The sequence below is a fragment of the Podarcis liolepis genome (genome assembly GCF_965112155.1).
Source record: "Podarcis liolepis genome assembly, chromosome: 3".
NCBI classification, from domain to species: domain Eukaryota; kingdom Metazoa; phylum Chordata; class Lepidosauria; order Squamata; family Lacertidae; genus Podarcis; species Podarcis liolepis.
Window position 1 is genome coordinate 352,813 of NC_139557.1, and position 17,890 is coordinate 370,702.

The following is a 17,890-nucleotide window of genomic DNA, read 5'->3' on the forward strand; positions in this document are numbered from 1 at the left end:
AAATATTAAGATTGAGAGCAATGTGGAAAAAGCCCCCTGCGTGATTATAGAAATAAGGAATGGTGAAATAAAACAAGATAGTGAGTTATACCAGCGGCTGACTGATCGAGAGAGGAGATTGTCAATATCAGGATTGGAAAATTGTGAATAAAGAAGATAGCAGAAAAATAAAGGATGGGCATTTAGATTTTGAAATCCAGAACATGGGAAGTCCCATTGAAATTAATTAATTTGGATAATATAATTGGCTGTATTGTTTTTTGTTTTTGAATGTGGAAAGATCTGGTTTGATTTGTTATTAATATGTGTGGTTTTTTAAAATTGGAAAATGTATAAAAATTATTTACAAAAAAATAATAATAAGATGGGGGACACCTGGCCAACCAGTAGTACATGTGAAAAGGATCTGGGGGACACAAGCTTATCATGAGTCAACACTGTGATGCAGCAGCAAAAAAAGCTAATGCTATTTTAGGCTGCCTCAACAGAAGTTGAGTGTCCCGATCAGGGAAAGTCATTGTACCACTCTAATCTGCCTTGGTCAGACCACATCTGGAATACTGTGTCCAGTTCTGGGCACCACAATTTAAGATGGATAGACGTGTGTGTACAAGAGGACAACTAGGATGATCAAGGATCTGGAAACCTGAAGGAGCCTCGGTATGTTTAGCCTGGAAAAGGGGAGACTGAGAGGATAGCCATCTTCTAATAACTTAAGGGTTGTCACATGCAAGACGGAACAAGCTTGTTTTCTCCTGCTCCGGAGGGCAGGACTAGAACCAATGAATTCAAGGTACAAGAGAGGAGATTCTAGCTAAATATCAGGAATAACTTTCTGATGTTAAGTGCTCTTTGACAGTGGAAAAAGACTCCACTGGAGGGTGGCAGACAGTCCTTTCTCAGAAGTTTTAAAGCAGATGTTGGATGGCCCTCTGTCATGGATGCTTTATTGGAGATTCCTGCATTGCAGGCGGCTAGACAAGATGACCCTCAGGTCTACAATTCTATGGTTCAATGAAGTCTAGAAGAGCCTTTTTCAGGACTGAGGAAATAAAATAATAACCACCATTGAAAACTATAACTTTTTGTGCTGGTCACCTTTCCCCACCCTGCAAGTGTCCCTTGGAATGGGACACTCTGGGAAATATAAAACTTCAAACAGCTCAAATAACCTTCTCTGATAAACCTGAAAATATTTGGCCACTTTTAAAAACTGATTTTTATTAAAGTTTTCACAATAAAATAAAAAATCTAGAACAAATAGAATTAAAAAGACAAGAGAGGATAGGAGAACAAGAAAATAAATAAAAAGGGGGGGGACATAGAGATAAAACACCAAAGAGGAAAAAAACACCCTTCTGATTCTCTGTCTGATTTTCATCAGAAAAGGATGATTTAAGACATTCAGTCCATGTTAGTATGCATCTTCTTCACTTTCTGTTAGACCATATGCAAAGATAAGAAGAGGTTTTTTTGCTGGTAAAGGAGGGTAGCTGACGATGCTAGCAAACCTCCTTGAGGTTCTTTTTTATTCTTTATTCTGCAGGATCTTTATTCTGGTTTTTGAGACAAGCCAAACACTGAGGAAGGGGGTTCAGTGCATCAGAATGTGTTCAAAATAGAAGAGAAGTTACATGCAAAAGGCAGATGCTATTTAATTTTACAGACCTTTACTTCCTTTATCTCCTTTTTGGCCTTTCATGCTTTCCATGTCTACATGATCCATTTTTCCTGGCTCTCCTCGTAGACCAGCTTCACCCTTTTCACCCTTTGAGCCGGGATCACCTCTGAGCCCCACAGCTCCAGGAAAACCCCTGTCACCTGCAAAAAGCATGTGTTAGTTGAGCACAACGAAGCCTTCATGAATAAGGATATTTTCCCTCCCAGAGCACAGAAAAAACATTCTCAAACCCTCCAAAGAGGCTTGTACATAGAAATGCACAATCAGATTGAAACAGGATTTACTTCCAAGATTTGCACAGTGACAGAAAAAGGCAATCAGTTCTACAAGTACTGAATTCAGGAACAGGTTGCGAAGCAAAATTTGGGAGAGCAATTATGTGGCACCAGGCAGTGGCGGAGCTTCATGCTTCGGCACCGGGGGGAGGGGCGGAGAGCGGGGGGGGCTGGCGCGTGTCCCGGGGGCGTGGCACACCACCTGCGAGGATGTGATGCCCAGCGTGGACGGGGGGGGGGGGGCAGACGCAATGGCACTCTGCTGGGATCGCGCTGCCGGGGGCAGTGCACTCCCCCGCACTCCTCTTCCTCCGCCAGTGGCACCAGGTGAGGGTGGGTGGCTCTGCCCACCAATCAAAGGTGCCTGCAAAGGGCTGCCCACTTCTGGCCCTGGCCCTGTAACAAGATCCTGTTCTGTATCCCTGTGCTAGGAGGTACACATAAACTGCAACATTTTTCTGTACCTCCCACTTGTAGAAAGATTGCAGAGTGATGGAATTAAACTAGGGGTGGGGAACTTTTTCCAGCTGGCAAGCTGGATCCTGGTGTAAGGCAATTTTTCTTTGTGATTCTGCAAAGTAAGATCCAAACAGAGCTTGAGGTCAGTGCTGGTCAGCTGATAGGCCTTCAAGCTCTGCTTTGGCAGGAGTCAGGTGCACTATGAGGAACCTCATGAGGAACTCTGCAGCTCAGCCTGTTAAGTTGTGGGCGAACATATCAGACGACACAGCGATTCTTCAAACAGCTCTTCTTTATTCTGAGGCCAGAACTGAACTAAACTGAAGGGCTCAGTCAGCCTGCTTATATAGAGCTCCAGTACCTTGTTACTGTAACAACTTGCTAAAACTATCCAATCACTGAACGTCACTTTCGATCCTTCATTTGCATACAAACTATCCAATCACTGAATGTCACTTTTGATCCTTCATTTGCATAACTATCTACAGTATCCCCCTGCTTGCCCAGGGCGAGAACTTCATTACATAACACCCCTCCCCACCGAGATAAGGCATTAGTTACAATCACAATGGTTTCCTTATATACAGCACTACACGTAATGGTTCAATCAGGCATAAAGCATATCGGTTACATTTCCCATACTTAGACCAACAGTGATACATGTCCAACAACATAGTCCTTTAAATAAGCTGGGCGCTTGGAAACTCTGCCAGACCGCCGGGGACTGGTAGCCAAGTCCGGGGGGCCACCCAATTCTTGCTGAGGCTGTGGTGCGACCCTAGGTGGCGTTGAAACCAAGTCCCCTGGATCCGCTGCTGTGGGTGGAGCCTCCGCAAGTGGAGTGGTCTGAGTCTGTGGTAAGTCTGGCAGACCCTCTGAAGTGGCTTGGTTCAGCTCCACGCCAGCAGTTTGCGAGAGAGGTGTAGGTGGAGCCTCACCATCTGTAAGTGTCTCTTCCGGAGCTACGAGTGCAGTTGGGGGCACCACGGTAGTGTCCAAGTCCCCAACCCTGCACCTAAGCTGGTCTATGTGCCGGCGCCACAAGCGTCCGTCTTTGAGTGCCACCTGGTACGACCGAGGTCCAGTGACTCCCACTACTGTGGCTGGCACCCAAGGAATGTCCCCCACAAAGTTCCGGGCAAAAACCTGGTTTCCTGGAACAAATGACCGTGGCGCGTTGGCACAGCCTGGGGGTTCAGCCACAGCAAAGTCCAGGTGCAGCCGGTCGAGCAGAGACCTGAGGCGGCGCCCCATAAGCAGTTCAGCAGGACTCCGCCCTGTGGTTGCACAAGGGGTGATGTGTTGCACAAAAAAGTATTCAGTGACCCGTTCATACCAGTCTCCCTGGTCCAGGCGCCCCAGTGCCTCTTTTGCCGAGCGCACCATTCTCTACGCTTGCCCGTTGCTGGATGGATGAAATGGTGCCGTTAGGGCATGGTGGATGCCCAGTCCCAAAAGGTACCGCTCAAAAGTGCCTGACGTGAACAGCGGTCCCTTGTCGGAGACAAGGACATCAGGACACCCATGCGTCGCAAAGAGGCCTCGCAGCACCCAGATGACGGCCTCGGTAGTGGTGGAGGGCATCAGGGCCACCTCCAGCCATTTGGAATAGGCGTCCACCACTACCATAAAGGTCCGGCCGCGAAAGGGGCCGGCCAGATCGATGTGCACCCTCGACCAGGGTGTCTTGGGCATCTCCCAGGTGTGTCCCTTAGCTGCCGGTGGTGCAGGCCTCGATTCTTGGCACGCTTGACAGGCGGAAACCCAGGCAGTGATGGCATCGTCCATGTTAGGCCACCAGACGTAACACCGAGCCAACGCCTTCATTTTGACGATTCCTGGGTGGCCAATGTGCAGAGCCTCAAGGATGTGTTGACGGAGTCTTTGGGGAATCACGACGCAGTCTCCCCACAGCAGACAGCCGCGATGGGCTGAGAGTTTGTGTTGTCTGGTTGCGAAGGGCTGGAACTCCGATGCAAAAGGCCCTTGTGGCCACCCCCTCCACACCCAGTTGAGCACACGGCTGATGGTGCAATCCTGGGCAGATGCGGAGGCCACAGTGGCAGCCGATACAGGCGCTGCCGGAAGATCCTCAATCAGGAGGAGCGATGAAGCAGGAGCCGGGTCTTCCACAAACACTGGAAGAGGGCAACGGCTGAGGGCGTCGGCATGGCCCATCGATTTCCCCGGGTGATGGACGAGCCGGTAGTGGTAGGCAGCCAGGAAAACAGTCCATCGCCGTGAGAGGACCGGTGGAGTTGATCGATCACTGGCGAGGAGGCCCAGGGGCGGCTTGTGGTCAGTGATGAGGTCGAAAGTCCTGCCGTAGAGGTATTCATGGAACCTCTTCACTCCAGCCACAAGTGCCTCCTTGTCAAGCTGGATGTAATTCCGTTCAGTCAGAGATAGCGTCCTGGAAAAGTAGGCGAGCGGTGCTTCTCTTCTGTCTGGAAAACGGTGACTAAGGACAGCGCCAATGCCAAAAGGTGAGGCGTCGCAGGCAAGTTACAGTTTTTGCTACTGTAACAACTTTCTAAAACTTTCCAATCACTGAACGTCACTTTCGATCCTTCATTTGCATACAAACTATCCAATCACTGAACGTCACTTTCGATCCTTCATTTGCATAACTATCTACAGTATCCCACTGCTGGCCCAGGGTGAGAACTTCAGTACATAACACAGCCAATCCCAGCAAGTTTGCTGTTACAGCCTCCTTTGCCAAGGAACAATCCAGAGCATACTTAAAAGATCCCGATTGCTTGTTGGCAGCCAAGACTCTTACCTGTCCCACACCTAACATCACAGATGACGTCAGTTGTGGAGCAGGAGGGTATTATGTGACAAAGTGTCCTCCCTGGCCAAAGGGGCACAAGCTGGACCTAACCAGGCCTGTGGACCAGAGTTTCCTCACTCCTGAATTAAACCAGAGGCGTGACTTCACTTGGCCAGTTAAGCTACAAATTGCTCTTACCTTTTTCACCTGGAGCTCCAGAAGATCCTGAAGGACCAGGAGGACCCTGGCTTCCAGGTGTGCCCATAACTCCCATTTCTCCTTTGATTCCTAAACCCAAATTGGAACAATTGTTTACATTTCTGTGACTTTTCTAATACATTGCAATTTCACTCTAATAGTTCTGCCCAGAAGGCTTTATTGCTGAGCTCAGACCAGTTCCATGCATTGATGTTACAATCATCTTAGCTATGTGTTCTATTCCCAGTAAATATTGCATGAACTCATACACTGACATACTTTTAAAAAATAAAAAATAAACTAGACAAGATACAGTACTGTACATATAGTGTCTCCACTTTCGATTCATAGTCTTTTTCACAGGTTATCAATGTCATGAACATCTTATGGCTGAGAGAAGAGGGGATATTGTTTTATCATTCTATTGCTTAGTACTAATGTGGGATTTGTGTCAGCATCACATAGGTAGGTCTAGACATACTTAAGACAATTTGGGTAATGAGTTACTTTTTCATTTATAGTTTCTTTCTCATAAGTGTGTTGGTAGTTACATAAAGATAAATAACACACATATGTGATTTGTTAGCCACCCTTCACTGTAAGGCTTGGTTACAGCAATATACCATATTTTTCCGTTTATAAGTTTTTTTAACCAAAAAATTAGGTTTAAAATTGGGGATTGTCTTATACACGGGTAGTGCTGTGGAGTGTTTTCTTAATTTGGAGTCCCCCAAAATAGGGGGCATCTTATACAAGGGGGCATCTTATACATGGAAAAATACAGCAATTGTACAATTTGAAAACAAGTAAAACAGTTTGTAAAGAATTACAAAAAACAAGTAAAAAAACCAACCTGAAGCGAAAACAGCACAATATAAGTTAAGCATAACAGAAGAGGTGGGTCCCACAAAAACACCTTTCAGAAATGTGCATCTTAAGCATATGCCAGAAAAGGCATACTGAAGATACTAGCAATAATTCTGCAGAGAGGACCGTTTAGGGGCTGCCACAGAGAAAGCCCTCTCCCAGGCTGCCATTTTCCACACCTCTGAAGGTGGATGAAGGTGTTTTTTTAAAAAAGAAAACATAAGCTTATTTCTGGGTTTTATTGTTTGCTGCATACCGTATTTTTCGCCCTATAAGACGCACCGGCCCATAAGACGCACTTAATTTTTTTTTGGGGGGGGGGAAATAAAAGGGAAAAATCCCGCTCGCTGTCCTGGCTTCATTTTTAGCCTCAGGGCTGGGGGTCCGAGAGCGATGGCGAAGTTGCGTGCAGCTTCGCCATCGCTCCCGGAGCTTGCAGGGCTAGGGAAGCCCAAGCTTCCCCCGACCCCAGCCCCCAGAATGGGTCCAGGAGCGATGGCGAGGTTGTGCAACCTCGCCTTCGCTCCTGGCGCTTGCTTGCGGGGCTGGGAGCTGGGGAAGCCCGAGCTTCCCCCGACCCCAGCCCCCAGAACAGGCTGTTGCCCGCAAGCCTTGCGTGCCTGGGGGGAACTCCCCCCGAGCGCGCAAGGCTTGCAGACACCTGCGCGAAGCACGCGGCATCCTCCAGAGGGCGCCCCGTGCTTCGGGCTGCAGGCTGCCGCTCGCAAGGTTTGCGGATAGCTTCCTGAAGCCTGGAGAGCAAGAGGGGTCGGTGCGCACTGACGCCTCTCGCTCTCCAGGCTTCAGCGAAAGCGTGCATTCGCCCCATAGGACGCACACACATTTCCCCTTCATTTTTGAAGGGGAAAAAATGCGTCCTATAGGGCGAAAAATACGGTATTTATTGGGTTAAATTGTATTTTGAATAGTTTTATTTTCTTTATCTAGATTAAAACCATATGCTTTCTTATTGTTTTAAATGACTGGAGCATTGAATGGCAGGATATAAACTATTCAACCAACAGAATGAACCAATATATTTGAAAATATGATTTGTTTGAACTTTGTATAATTTTTCATTTGTATGGGATGCTGAGTGTGCTTATAGTTCCATTGGGATGTGAAGTCTTTACTGAATTTGCCACTTCTTACATGACATTCAGGTTCTAGGATGCCTGCTTTAGATCAGAAATGTAGAAAGTAGCTACAAAGAATAGGCATAAATGCAAGGTTTTCCCCACTCATATTTATGAATTACATAAGCAGGGTCAGGGAAGTAGCTAGTGTAAAATGGACTACTGTGAATGTACATCTCTTGAAAACAGCTTAAAATTTCAAGGGCACTTCTCTCTGAAACCCTTTGACAACATCCTAATTGCTCTTTGTTTTTCGTGGATTTTTTTTTTGTCAGGCATGCATTTCTTTTTCAAGCATAATCAAGAAACTCAGTACTTTGTATCCCTTTGTATTTTTGAAATGAAAGTGCTCTAAACAAAGGAGAAAAAGTACAGAGTTCCATTTCCTTCTTTCTCATGATACTCCTTATAGAACCACGTTTCACTCTGTAAAAGAGAGGATAATATGACAGACAATAAATAGTCACTGGAAGGAAGGAAGAATGTGTACCTGGGGCACCAGGGCGCCCTTCTTGTCCTTGTGGGCCAGGCAGGCCTGGCAGCCCTTGTAATCCTGGCAGCCCCGGAGATCCTTGGCTACCTTTATCTCCTTTGGACCCGGGCATGTCTAGCCCAGGAACACCCGGGTAGCCTCTTTCCCCTTTGCTTCCTGGAGGTCCTGCAGTAATAAAGAGAAAATGATACAAAGTGGCTCTTGATAATAAAATGTCCAACACAAGTAAGAACAAATGACACATGGCTCAAAAATGTGGGTGGGGGAATCCTTGCATTTGGATTAATCGTTCTACCCTATTCATTTTTGTTCTCCTGCTACTATTCACGTCAGGTTACTGATGAAAGTTAAGAATCTTATAATGCAACAATTATTGCAAAAAAAATGTACAAACTTTCATTATTCAAGAAATAATAATGAAACAAAACTTGACTTTTCCTAAATGAAATCTTGTGTCAAATTTGAATGTATTGTTTTAGAAGAATACTAAGACTGCAACCCTGTACACAGTTTCCACTGAATTTCTTCGGCGATCATTTCTGGCCAAGTAAGATAGTTTTCCATGAACAGTGAGTCCGTAAGTGACTGTGGAGGTCAATTCTGGAGGGCTAAGGACTACTGCAATACTATAACTCCATGCATGTCTACTCAGACATAAGCTGCACATTGTTCAATGTGACTTACCCTCATAGGAGGAGTACATAAATGTTCTAAAATCAATCATCCTGCAGTTTTATTCTGATTGCTGACAAAACTCAGAAACATAAATATACACACAGTTCCTTAAAAAGAGAATTGCACAGTATTTTGTTTAAATGTATGTTACACTGTAGATCTTACAAACACAAATGGAAAGGGAACAAATACAAAAGGAACAATTTACCTATTGGTCCCGGAGGACCAGATTGTCCTGGAACCCCAGGAGGGCCAGGAGGGCCTATTCCTGGTAAACCGGGGGAGCCCTGTAGACCTGGTATTCCAGAAGGACCAGGGTCACCTAAGTGGAAAATCAAACAGTGGTAGCAAGTTAACTTGGGTATTACTAGTTACAGGTAGGTAGCCGTGTTGGTCTGCTGTAGTCGAAACAAAATAAAAAAATTCCTTCCAATAGCACCTTAGAGAACAACTAAGTTTGTTATTGGTATGAGCTTTCGTGTGCATGCACACTTTTTTAGATACTAATTATTACTAATTAGTATACTACTTATTACTAATTAGAAAGATTATTTGCCTTTGACTCTTTACCCGCTGCTTTTCAGGAGAAGAAACGGTTAAGGAGTAAGCCCTACACAAATCTGGAGTAGAGCCCCTAAGGTGGTTGCATGGCACCTTGTACCCCTCCTCCTGGCAACTTCTGCAGCCAAGCTGGTACCAAACACCTTGCTCTGCTTTCCTTTGGACACAGCAGTGAGACCAAGATCTCCATACACTCAGGTCCTCCCTATACACTGACCAGGCTTGCACCCCAGGGAGGTTACTTTCGTACTGCAAACACAGCAAAAACAATGCAGGAGCTACCGGTCTCTGCAGCCACAGTAGGTGCTTTTCCAGCAGTGTGACTTCACCCCAGAGATGCACTCCATTGTATCTTGAGATAGACGAATGTCAACAACTCTTTGTAGAATGAATGAGTGAATTATTTATTTCATTTATGAAATGCTTCCCATGAGGTATCCCAAGTGATTTACAATACTCCATATACCCTCAATGTCACTAACACTAAAACCTTACAAACATTTATTTGGGAGTCCCTTTTAATTTAATGGAACCTACAACTGAGTAAATCTATTGTATAGGGCCAACATGGTGCTTCCATTGTTGTATTTTGAAAATCAAATGGGAGAAAAGACTTCCCTGAAGTGAAGAAAGGAGAAATAACAAGGAGAGATGAGAGTAATGTGGGAAATAAATGAGGTATAAGGCCACCCAGGTTATGTTTGGCCATAAATGTCACCTAATGTGAATTATTAACGCAGGGGGGAAACCCTGCATCATAACAATTTAGCTAGTAATGGCAAAAAGCTTACCATGGGATCCTGGCTGGCCAGTCACACCTGGAAATCCTTTTTCTCCTGGTATGCCAGGTAAGCCTCGATCACCTTTTGATCCAGGAAGGCCATCTCGTCCTTGTGGACCAGGAAAACCTTTAGGGCCTGGGAGACCTAATCCAGGTTCACCCTTAACGTATTAGAATAATCAGACATTAATAAAATGAAAGCAAGCATCCCATCAACAAATAAGGACAACACTGCAATCCAGAGAGGATTCTTACACGATCTGTCTTTAATACCATAGACCATGGTGTCCTGGATCAAGTGGTATGTAGGAAGGGCACTGGAGGCACAGTTCCTCCTTGCATGGTTGAGTCCAGTGAGTAGCAAGAGGAGAGTGTTCTTTGGCACCATGGCACGTGTTCTGTGGGGTTCTGCAAGGCACTATTTAGTCTCTACTGCTATTTTACAGTGGTGGATGATAGACAACAAACTGAGTCTGAATCATGAGAAGATGGAAGCTCTGTGGGCAGGTGATTCCTGGGTCTGGAATAGTTGGACTAGTTGCCCATTCCAGATGGGATTGCACTTCTTAAAGAACAGGGACACAACTTGTGGGGAGGTCCATCTTTGTCATTAGAGGCCCAAGTGACCTAGGACTACATTTACCAGCCCCATTGTGTCTGCCACCTATAGATGAATCTGGATTGGGATAACCTAGCCGCTGCAGTCCAGGCATGGCTATCCATGACAATGGATTACTGCAATGTGCTCTATGTGGGGCTGCCCTTGGGCCTGCTCTGGAAGCTCCACCTAGTGCAGAATGCAGCTGTGAGATTGCATGATGGGGGTAAATTCCATCAACATATTTTTGTAAACCGCTTTGAGGGTTTTCTCTCTCTTTTTACAATTAAGCAGTGACCTCTGCTAAACATTTACACCGTCTGGCTATATTTTACTGAGCCAGGTCCATGTTTCTTGTGTAAAGTCCCAAATGACTTGGGTGCACGATACCTTATGGCCTGACAAGAGTTATATCTTGGCTCGATTACTGAGATAATCCAGTGGAGCACGGCTACTTGTCCCCCCTTTACAGAGGCTTGACTGCATTCAGCTAGAAGCTGAGCATCTAGTCTAGCCATTTCTATGCAGTGGAAAACTCTTCCATCAAAGATTCAGCAGGCATCCTTGTTACTGACTTTCAGATGTCTCTTTAAAACCTTTTTATGCTGACAAGCTTATGCAGCTTTTTAAAACTTTCTTGTTTTGAATTACTATTTTGTATTGTTTTTATGTTGTTTTATTGTCGACTCACAACTTGCACGTGTGTCATGTTCCAGGCATAGCATGTAAAGCCAAAATGGTATATTGTCACCCCCAAATGGAACACCCAACGGTTCTTACCCCACCCCAAGCAAGGGGCCATCTGACATCTCAGAAGAGTCTCCCAGAGTCAGTAAGCAAGGAAAACCTGGTGTAAAAGCTTTTAAGCTTTCCATGTGTTTCATTTGCGCCAGCCAGTCATCACGCATGTAAAGTTGAAACTGCAAATTAAATGCATGTAATTTGCATGCATATGCCTAAAGTCAACGTGCAACATACCTGTGTGTGTGTGTGTGTGTATTCTTTATGAATTAGCAGCATACGAATATAAATCAATAAATATTATTTAGGGGATCTTACAGCAACATTTAATTCAAATGCTAATATGCCAAAAAGCAAAGTACTTGGGCATTTGGATCACCCCCCAAAATATAAACCTATTCCAGGATAACTATACAAAAACTTGGTTGAACATTAAAAAAAACACACAAAAAAAATCCACACCTTGAAACCTGGAGTAGGCTGAAGCTTTCATTTCCGGGGATTTCCACTATAAAGATGAATGTCCTCACCAAATTAATATTTTTATTTCAAATGATCCTAATACTGGGTGAAGCAGGCTGCCTCAAGACATGACAAAATGAGATCTCCAAGTTTTTATGGGAAGGGAGAAGACCCAGAATCAAACACCTAATTTTAATTGATATAAAGGACAGAGGAGGCTTTCCCCTAACTGATCTGAAATTATGCTATGAGGCAGCCTGCTTCACTTGGTTAAGGTAAAGGTAAAGGTACCCCTGCCCGTACGGGCCAGTCTTGACAGACTCTAGGGTTGTGCGCTCATCTCACTCTAGAGGCCGGGAGCCAGCGCTGTCCGAAGACACTTTTGGGTCACGTAGCCAGCGTGACGAAGCTGCTCTGGCGAACCGGCACCAGAGCAGCACACGGAAATGCCGTTTACCTTCCCGCTATAAAGCGGTACCTGTTTATCTACTTACACTTAAGGGTGCTTTCAAACTGCTAGGTGGGCAGGAGCTGGGACCAAATGATGGGAGCGCACCCCGCCGCGGGGATTCGAACCGCAGACCATGCGATCGGCAAGTCCTAGGCGCTGAGGTTTTACCCACAGCGCCACCCGCGCCACCCGCCACTTGGTTAAAGGAGTGGTGTATTTTGCAAGACCCAGACCTCCTAGACTTGGAGGGTTTTGATAATCAATGGGGATGGCACGCATACCTAATTTATGGGACAGCCAAAATACATAGAAATTTTACAGATCATATGATCAGGAAATTTGTTAAAACCCAAAGTCCCATGGTGGACATCTCTAACAGAAGCCTCTGCAGTGAAAAGGAGAAATCTGGCCTACATATAAAATACTCTTAAAGAAAGAAGACAACCAAATAAAACTAAAAAGCTTTGAGGAACTAAGAGTATATTTCCGATTGGTTACAATACCATCAAATATTTGAGAAATTAAAATCTGATAAACAAAAGGGTTTTGCAACAGAAATTTCAAGATTTGAATCTGAGCTAGTAAATTCCAAAAGCAAAGCCTTCTCTAAAATGTACAGCGCCCATGGTCAAGTGGTCACATGTGTTGGCAATGCAAAGAAAATTAAGACGTTTTGGGAAGACATCCACTTAGAATTGCAAAGAATGTTAAACATCTCCTTCGATAGAAAACCAGAAGCTTATCTTCTGGGAATTACAGGTTTGGACACTCCTTAAAAAAAAAAAAAAAAGGATATATTTTTATATGCCATGGTTGCAGCAAGAGTTCTAATTGCTGCAAATTGGAAATCTGATAAACTTCCATCTACGCAAGAATGGATGCAAAAACTGACTGAATATGTGGAACTAGACAGCTTATCTGAAAAAATAAAGAATAAACCAAAACAGACATTTGTATCAAAATGGGAAGTCTTTAAAATATATTTGAAAAATGTTTACAGTAGCTTGAATTCCGTTGCATTTGACTAATATCAGTAGTAGCCTTAAGAACGATGTGAGACCTAAGACAAATTAAGAATTAGTTAAAATATGATGACAGTTTGTATTGGCAGCAAGTTATGTGTAATTGAATTAAGAAGTAGATGGGAGGTCCGGGTTATAGTTAAAAGATTATTTTTCACTTTAACGTTTTGTGTTTTTTCGTTCTTTTATTATGATTTCTACTTGTTTTTCATTTGGTAACGGTGTAACTGGTGTTTTCTTTTTTTGTGTATTAATAAAAAAATCAAATGCTAATGATAAATATGTCTAATAAGCTAAAAAGTAAAAACTTTATGACATTCCCACATCACTGGTTAATCTACTGTGATGTTAAAGAATAACAATGAACTTTGTAATATCACAGAACCAAGGTGCCAGCAGAAGAAAGTTCTCATACAGTTTTGTGAGGGGGATGAAGAATTGATTTGGAAGGAATAAACATTTCACATAGGATGGGAGAAGATGCATCATGTCAGCAGAAGAGGCTAATGGAGATAGCAAGAAAGGTTCAGAAATTAAACAGAAAAATTTGAGAAGAAGGTGCCCTCTTGGTAGTTCCACACTAGAGGAAGTTCAGGGGTGGTGGCCCAGGAGATGGCATTATTAGTGGGAGTCCCTAAGCTGTGGAACTTCCTCCCTAGAGACGTGTGTCTGGCACCTTCCTTATGTAGCTTTTGACATGTGGTGATGTCCTCTCACCTTTGGCACTATATGTGTGTGTGAACTCGCCCTGCTCTCTTGACTTAAAGTTGTCATAACTGATTTTAATATAGTATTTTTAAAAAATGTTTTAACCCGCCCTTGGACCTCATGGTGAAGAGTGGATAAGAAATCAAATAAAAAAACAGATTCCTTTCTGCCCTCTAGCCGCAAAGTCCCTGCCAAAAAAGAAAAAGGAAAAATACAATTGTGCATGAAATGGAAGAGCTCCGCCCGAATGAGATAGAGCTGGTGTCAGATGACACCCCCACCGTCCGGAGAAACACAAAGTATGCCTGAATAATCCAGGGGAGAATGTCAAGCCATGCATTAGCAATGCCTTCCTGGAGTCTCTACAGAGGATGGCCAACGTCTGAACCTCCATGACTGCTAGTACCTGCAGCTATAATTGGTAGGTAACTTAGATGAAGCTCTTAATAAATACCTTTTGTCCGTGTGACCCTTGTGCACCTGGTAATCCTGGAGAACCGGGTTCTCCCTTTTCTCCAGTTACACCTGGTGGACCTGACTGACCAGGAAAACCTACAAAATCAAAGACATGATAATACGGCTCAATACGCAGTTATGTTAGAAACCCAATTTTTAAAAATACAGGGAATGACTGGATTTGAAAGCAGTAATTTTAATCTGTTTTAGTATTTTAACTTGTATTTTTTAAAGTAGGGTTGTAAATATTTATTGCTTTTACTGTTTTATCTTTTGTAAACCACTTCAAGTTGTTGTTTTTATAATCAAGCAGTGTATAAATTCTATTAAATAAATAATAAAATAGAGAGGGTGCTTGGTATCTGACGGAGTACCTACTGCTTCTACATCAACATGCTCCTTTTTAAAGACAGGGACGGGGAACCTCCCCCCCCCCACCGCCTAGAAGAGCAATCTGCCAGGGCTGCATACTAGTGGAGGGTGCGCATAGGCGCCGACTCCATGGGGCCTGAGGGGGCCCGAGCCCCCTCAAAAATTCGTTTGGGGGGGCTCAGCCCCCCCAATAATCTCGGGCGGCGGTGGGCGCGTCCGCGGCTTTTATAGGGCGCCCGGCGCGCACCAGCTCGATAACGGGCACCGGCGCGGCGGGGGGCGCCGGGCCGGGGGAGGGGGGCGGCCAGCCTGTCTCCTTGGCAACCCCATTGAGCAGCGCCGGCTCCCCCGGGAGGGCCATCCCCCCGCGCCGCCGATCGCCAACACCGCCGACGCTGTGGCTGCCCGAGCCCGAGCCTGAGCCCGAGCCCGACCCGGAGCCCGAGCCTGAGCCCGAGCCTGAGCCTGAGCCCGACCCGGAGCCCGAGCCCGAGCCCGAGCCCAAGCCCGTCAGTCAGTCAGTCAGGAAGGAAGGAAGGAAGGAAGGAAGGAAGGAAGGAGAAATGGGGAGGGAGGCGAGGGAGGAAAATTGCGCGCAGGGTGAAGAAAGGAGAAGGGCGAACGAGACGAGCTTCCAACCCAAAAAAGGGCTGGAAGACTGGGAGGATGAAGGATCGGGAAAGAAAGCGACACCTTCCCCGCCCGCGACGTCGCCCGCTTGTCATTGGCAGCGCAGCGGGCGCCCAGAGGGGCTGGGCACCGGCGCAGGGCCGCTCCGCAGCCGCGGAGGACAGCTGCGCGGCTAGCAAGGTGTGCCGCGTAGAGCGCGGCCCTTGTGTGGCCCGGTGGCCAGGCAAGCTCGGGCGGGGACCCCCATGCGAATCTAAGACGGGAGAAGAGGGCAGAGCAAAGGGGGTCCCTTCCCCAACCTCCGGCTCTGAGACTTCCCTGCGCCCCAGAAAAGCGAAAGGATTTTCTCTTCTTCTTTTTTTATAAATATTTTATTAAGTTTTCAAATACAAAGTTAGAAACATACACTGAAGAAAAAAGTAAAAGAACAAGAAAAAGAAGAAAAGAAAACCAACCATTCAACACATTTTTTATATAACTAACTGGACTTCCTCGCATCTCCCTTACCCTGCATTCTTTATAATAAAGATATCAGCAAATTATTACCTTGTTTCGTACCTTATTTTGTACTTTTCAAATACTATACCTCTAAATTTAACATACTTTTCATCAGTTACTTATATCTTAAATTAAACATAGTATTACCTTAGATTTTGACCTTTTCTTACTTAAAATATAATTTCCTGTTTCCCAAATCTAATTGCTGAAGCTATAGTTTCCAAATCGTGTAAATTTTTAACATTCATACAACTTATATTGTTTTTGTAAATAGTCCTTAAATTTTTTCCAGTCCTCTTCCGTTGTTTCTTCTCCCAAATCTCGGATTCTGCCAGTCATTTCAGCCAGTTCCATGTAGTCCATCAATTGCGTCTGCCACTCTTCCAGTGTGGGCAAATCTTGTGTCTTTCAATATTTTGCGATAAGTATTCTTGCTGCTGTAGTTGCATACATAAAGAAAGTTCTATCCTTCTTTAACACTTTCTGGCCAACAATGCCCAAGAGGAAGGCCTCTGGTTTCTTGGGAAAGGTATACTTCAATATCTTTTTTGACTCATTATAGATCATTTCCCAGAAGGCCTTCACTTTTGGACAAGTCCACCAGAGGTGAAAGAATGTCCCTTCAGCCTCCTTACATTTCCAACATTTATTATCAGACAGGTGATATATTTTTGCAAGCTTGACTGGGGTCATGTACCACCTATAAATCATTTTCATAATATTTTCCTTCAAGGCATTACATGCCGTGAATTTCATTCCGGTGGTCCATAACCTTTCCCAGTCCTCAAACATGATGTTATACCCAATATCCTGAGCCCATTTTATCATGGCTAATTTGACTGTCTCATCCTGAGTGATTTTCTCTTCAACCTGCCCTCCATCCTCTTGCAGAAAACTCTTTGCCTGCCCTGCCCGTATCTCGTTTTTGCTTTTTAATTCCACACACGCACCCTTCGGACTTCGTGGCAATCGGGCGCGTGGGTGCGTTTCCTAAGAGAGTGAGGACCCCCGCCTCCTCCCCACCTGCTCCCTCGCCAGCCAGCCAGCCAGCCGCCCTAGCCGGAGAGCCCCGGCCGTCCCCGTCGCGCAATCGGCTGGATCTCCCTTCAGCAGGCCGTGCTCACAACTCGGCCCAGGGACCCCCAGCAGCGGATCTCCGGCTCAGCTGAAGAATCCGGCAACAAGCCCCCTCCTCCCCAATCGCTCCGCCGAAATACGCTCCAAAACCCCCAGATAGGCCGCCGGCCACCAAGTCTAGTGGCGCCCTGAGCGAGGGTCTCTCCCCAACACCGCCACCTCGAACTGCGTTCTCCCGGCTACCCGAGCGAACCAGCGGCAGGACCCCGGTATGGGCCCCCCCAATATTTTTTATAAGTCGGCGCCCCTGAGGGTGCGACCAAAGCTAACCCACACTCTATGGCTACATTCATACATCACAATAATGGACTGATGTGTTGCCTCGGTAATGGACTGGATGAGAGCCAACAAAGTGAAGTTCAATCCAGATAAGACAGAGGCACTGTTGGTGGGTGCTTCCCCAGACCAGATTGCTGGAAGGTGGCCTGCTCTTGAGGGAGTTACGCTCCCTCTGAAGCTTGGAGGTCCTCCTGGATCCTTTGCTGTTGCTTGAGGCTCAGGTGGCCTTGTTGGCATGTTCGGCTGGTGGCCCAGCTGCTCCCCTATCTGAACAGGGATATCCTAACTTCTGTTGTCTAGGCTTTGATAACCTTTAGGCTGCATTACTGCAATGTGTTATATGTGGGGCTGCCACTAACGATAGTTCAGAAACTTCAGCTGGAGCAGAACTCGGCAGCCAGGTTGCTCACCATGGCAAGACAATCCTGGCCCAACTGTACTGGCTGCCAATTAGCTTCTGGGCCCAATCAAAGTGCTGGTTTTGACCTATAAAGCCTGAAATGGCTCAAATTGATCTGGACTCAGTGTTCATCATCTGAAGCCTCTTTTTTGTGTGCCTCCGCCACGTGAGGGCCAGAGCGTGGCAACACAAGAACGGGCCTTTTCTTCAGTGGCTCCCCGTTTGTGGAATGCT

The 17,890-nt window shown here is 45.6% G+C and overlaps 1 protein-coding gene across 2 annotated transcripts in view; it reads right to left on the reverse strand.

Annotated features, from left to right (window-relative positions):
- Window positions 1-17,890, reverse strand: part of COL4A1 (collagen type IV alpha 1 chain) — a 141,782-nt gene that overhangs the window by 44,970 nt on the left and 78,922 nt on the right. For both annotated transcript variants that reach the window (XM_083495039.1, XM_083495040.1), the window contains exons 29-34: window positions 14,339-14,436; window positions 9,913-10,063; window positions 8,769-8,882; window positions 7,883-8,050; window positions 5,390-5,479; window positions 1,669-1,821 (exon numbers count right to left, since the gene is read on the reverse strand). In XM_083495039.1, coding sequence (XP_083351165.1) covers window positions 1,669-1,821; window positions 5,390-5,479; window positions 7,883-8,050; window positions 8,769-8,882; window positions 9,913-10,063; window positions 14,339-14,436 — 774 coding nt within the window. The remainder of the gene's footprint in view (window positions 1-1,668; window positions 1,822-5,389; window positions 5,480-7,882; window positions 8,051-8,768; window positions 8,883-9,912; window positions 10,064-14,338; window positions 14,437-17,890) is intronic.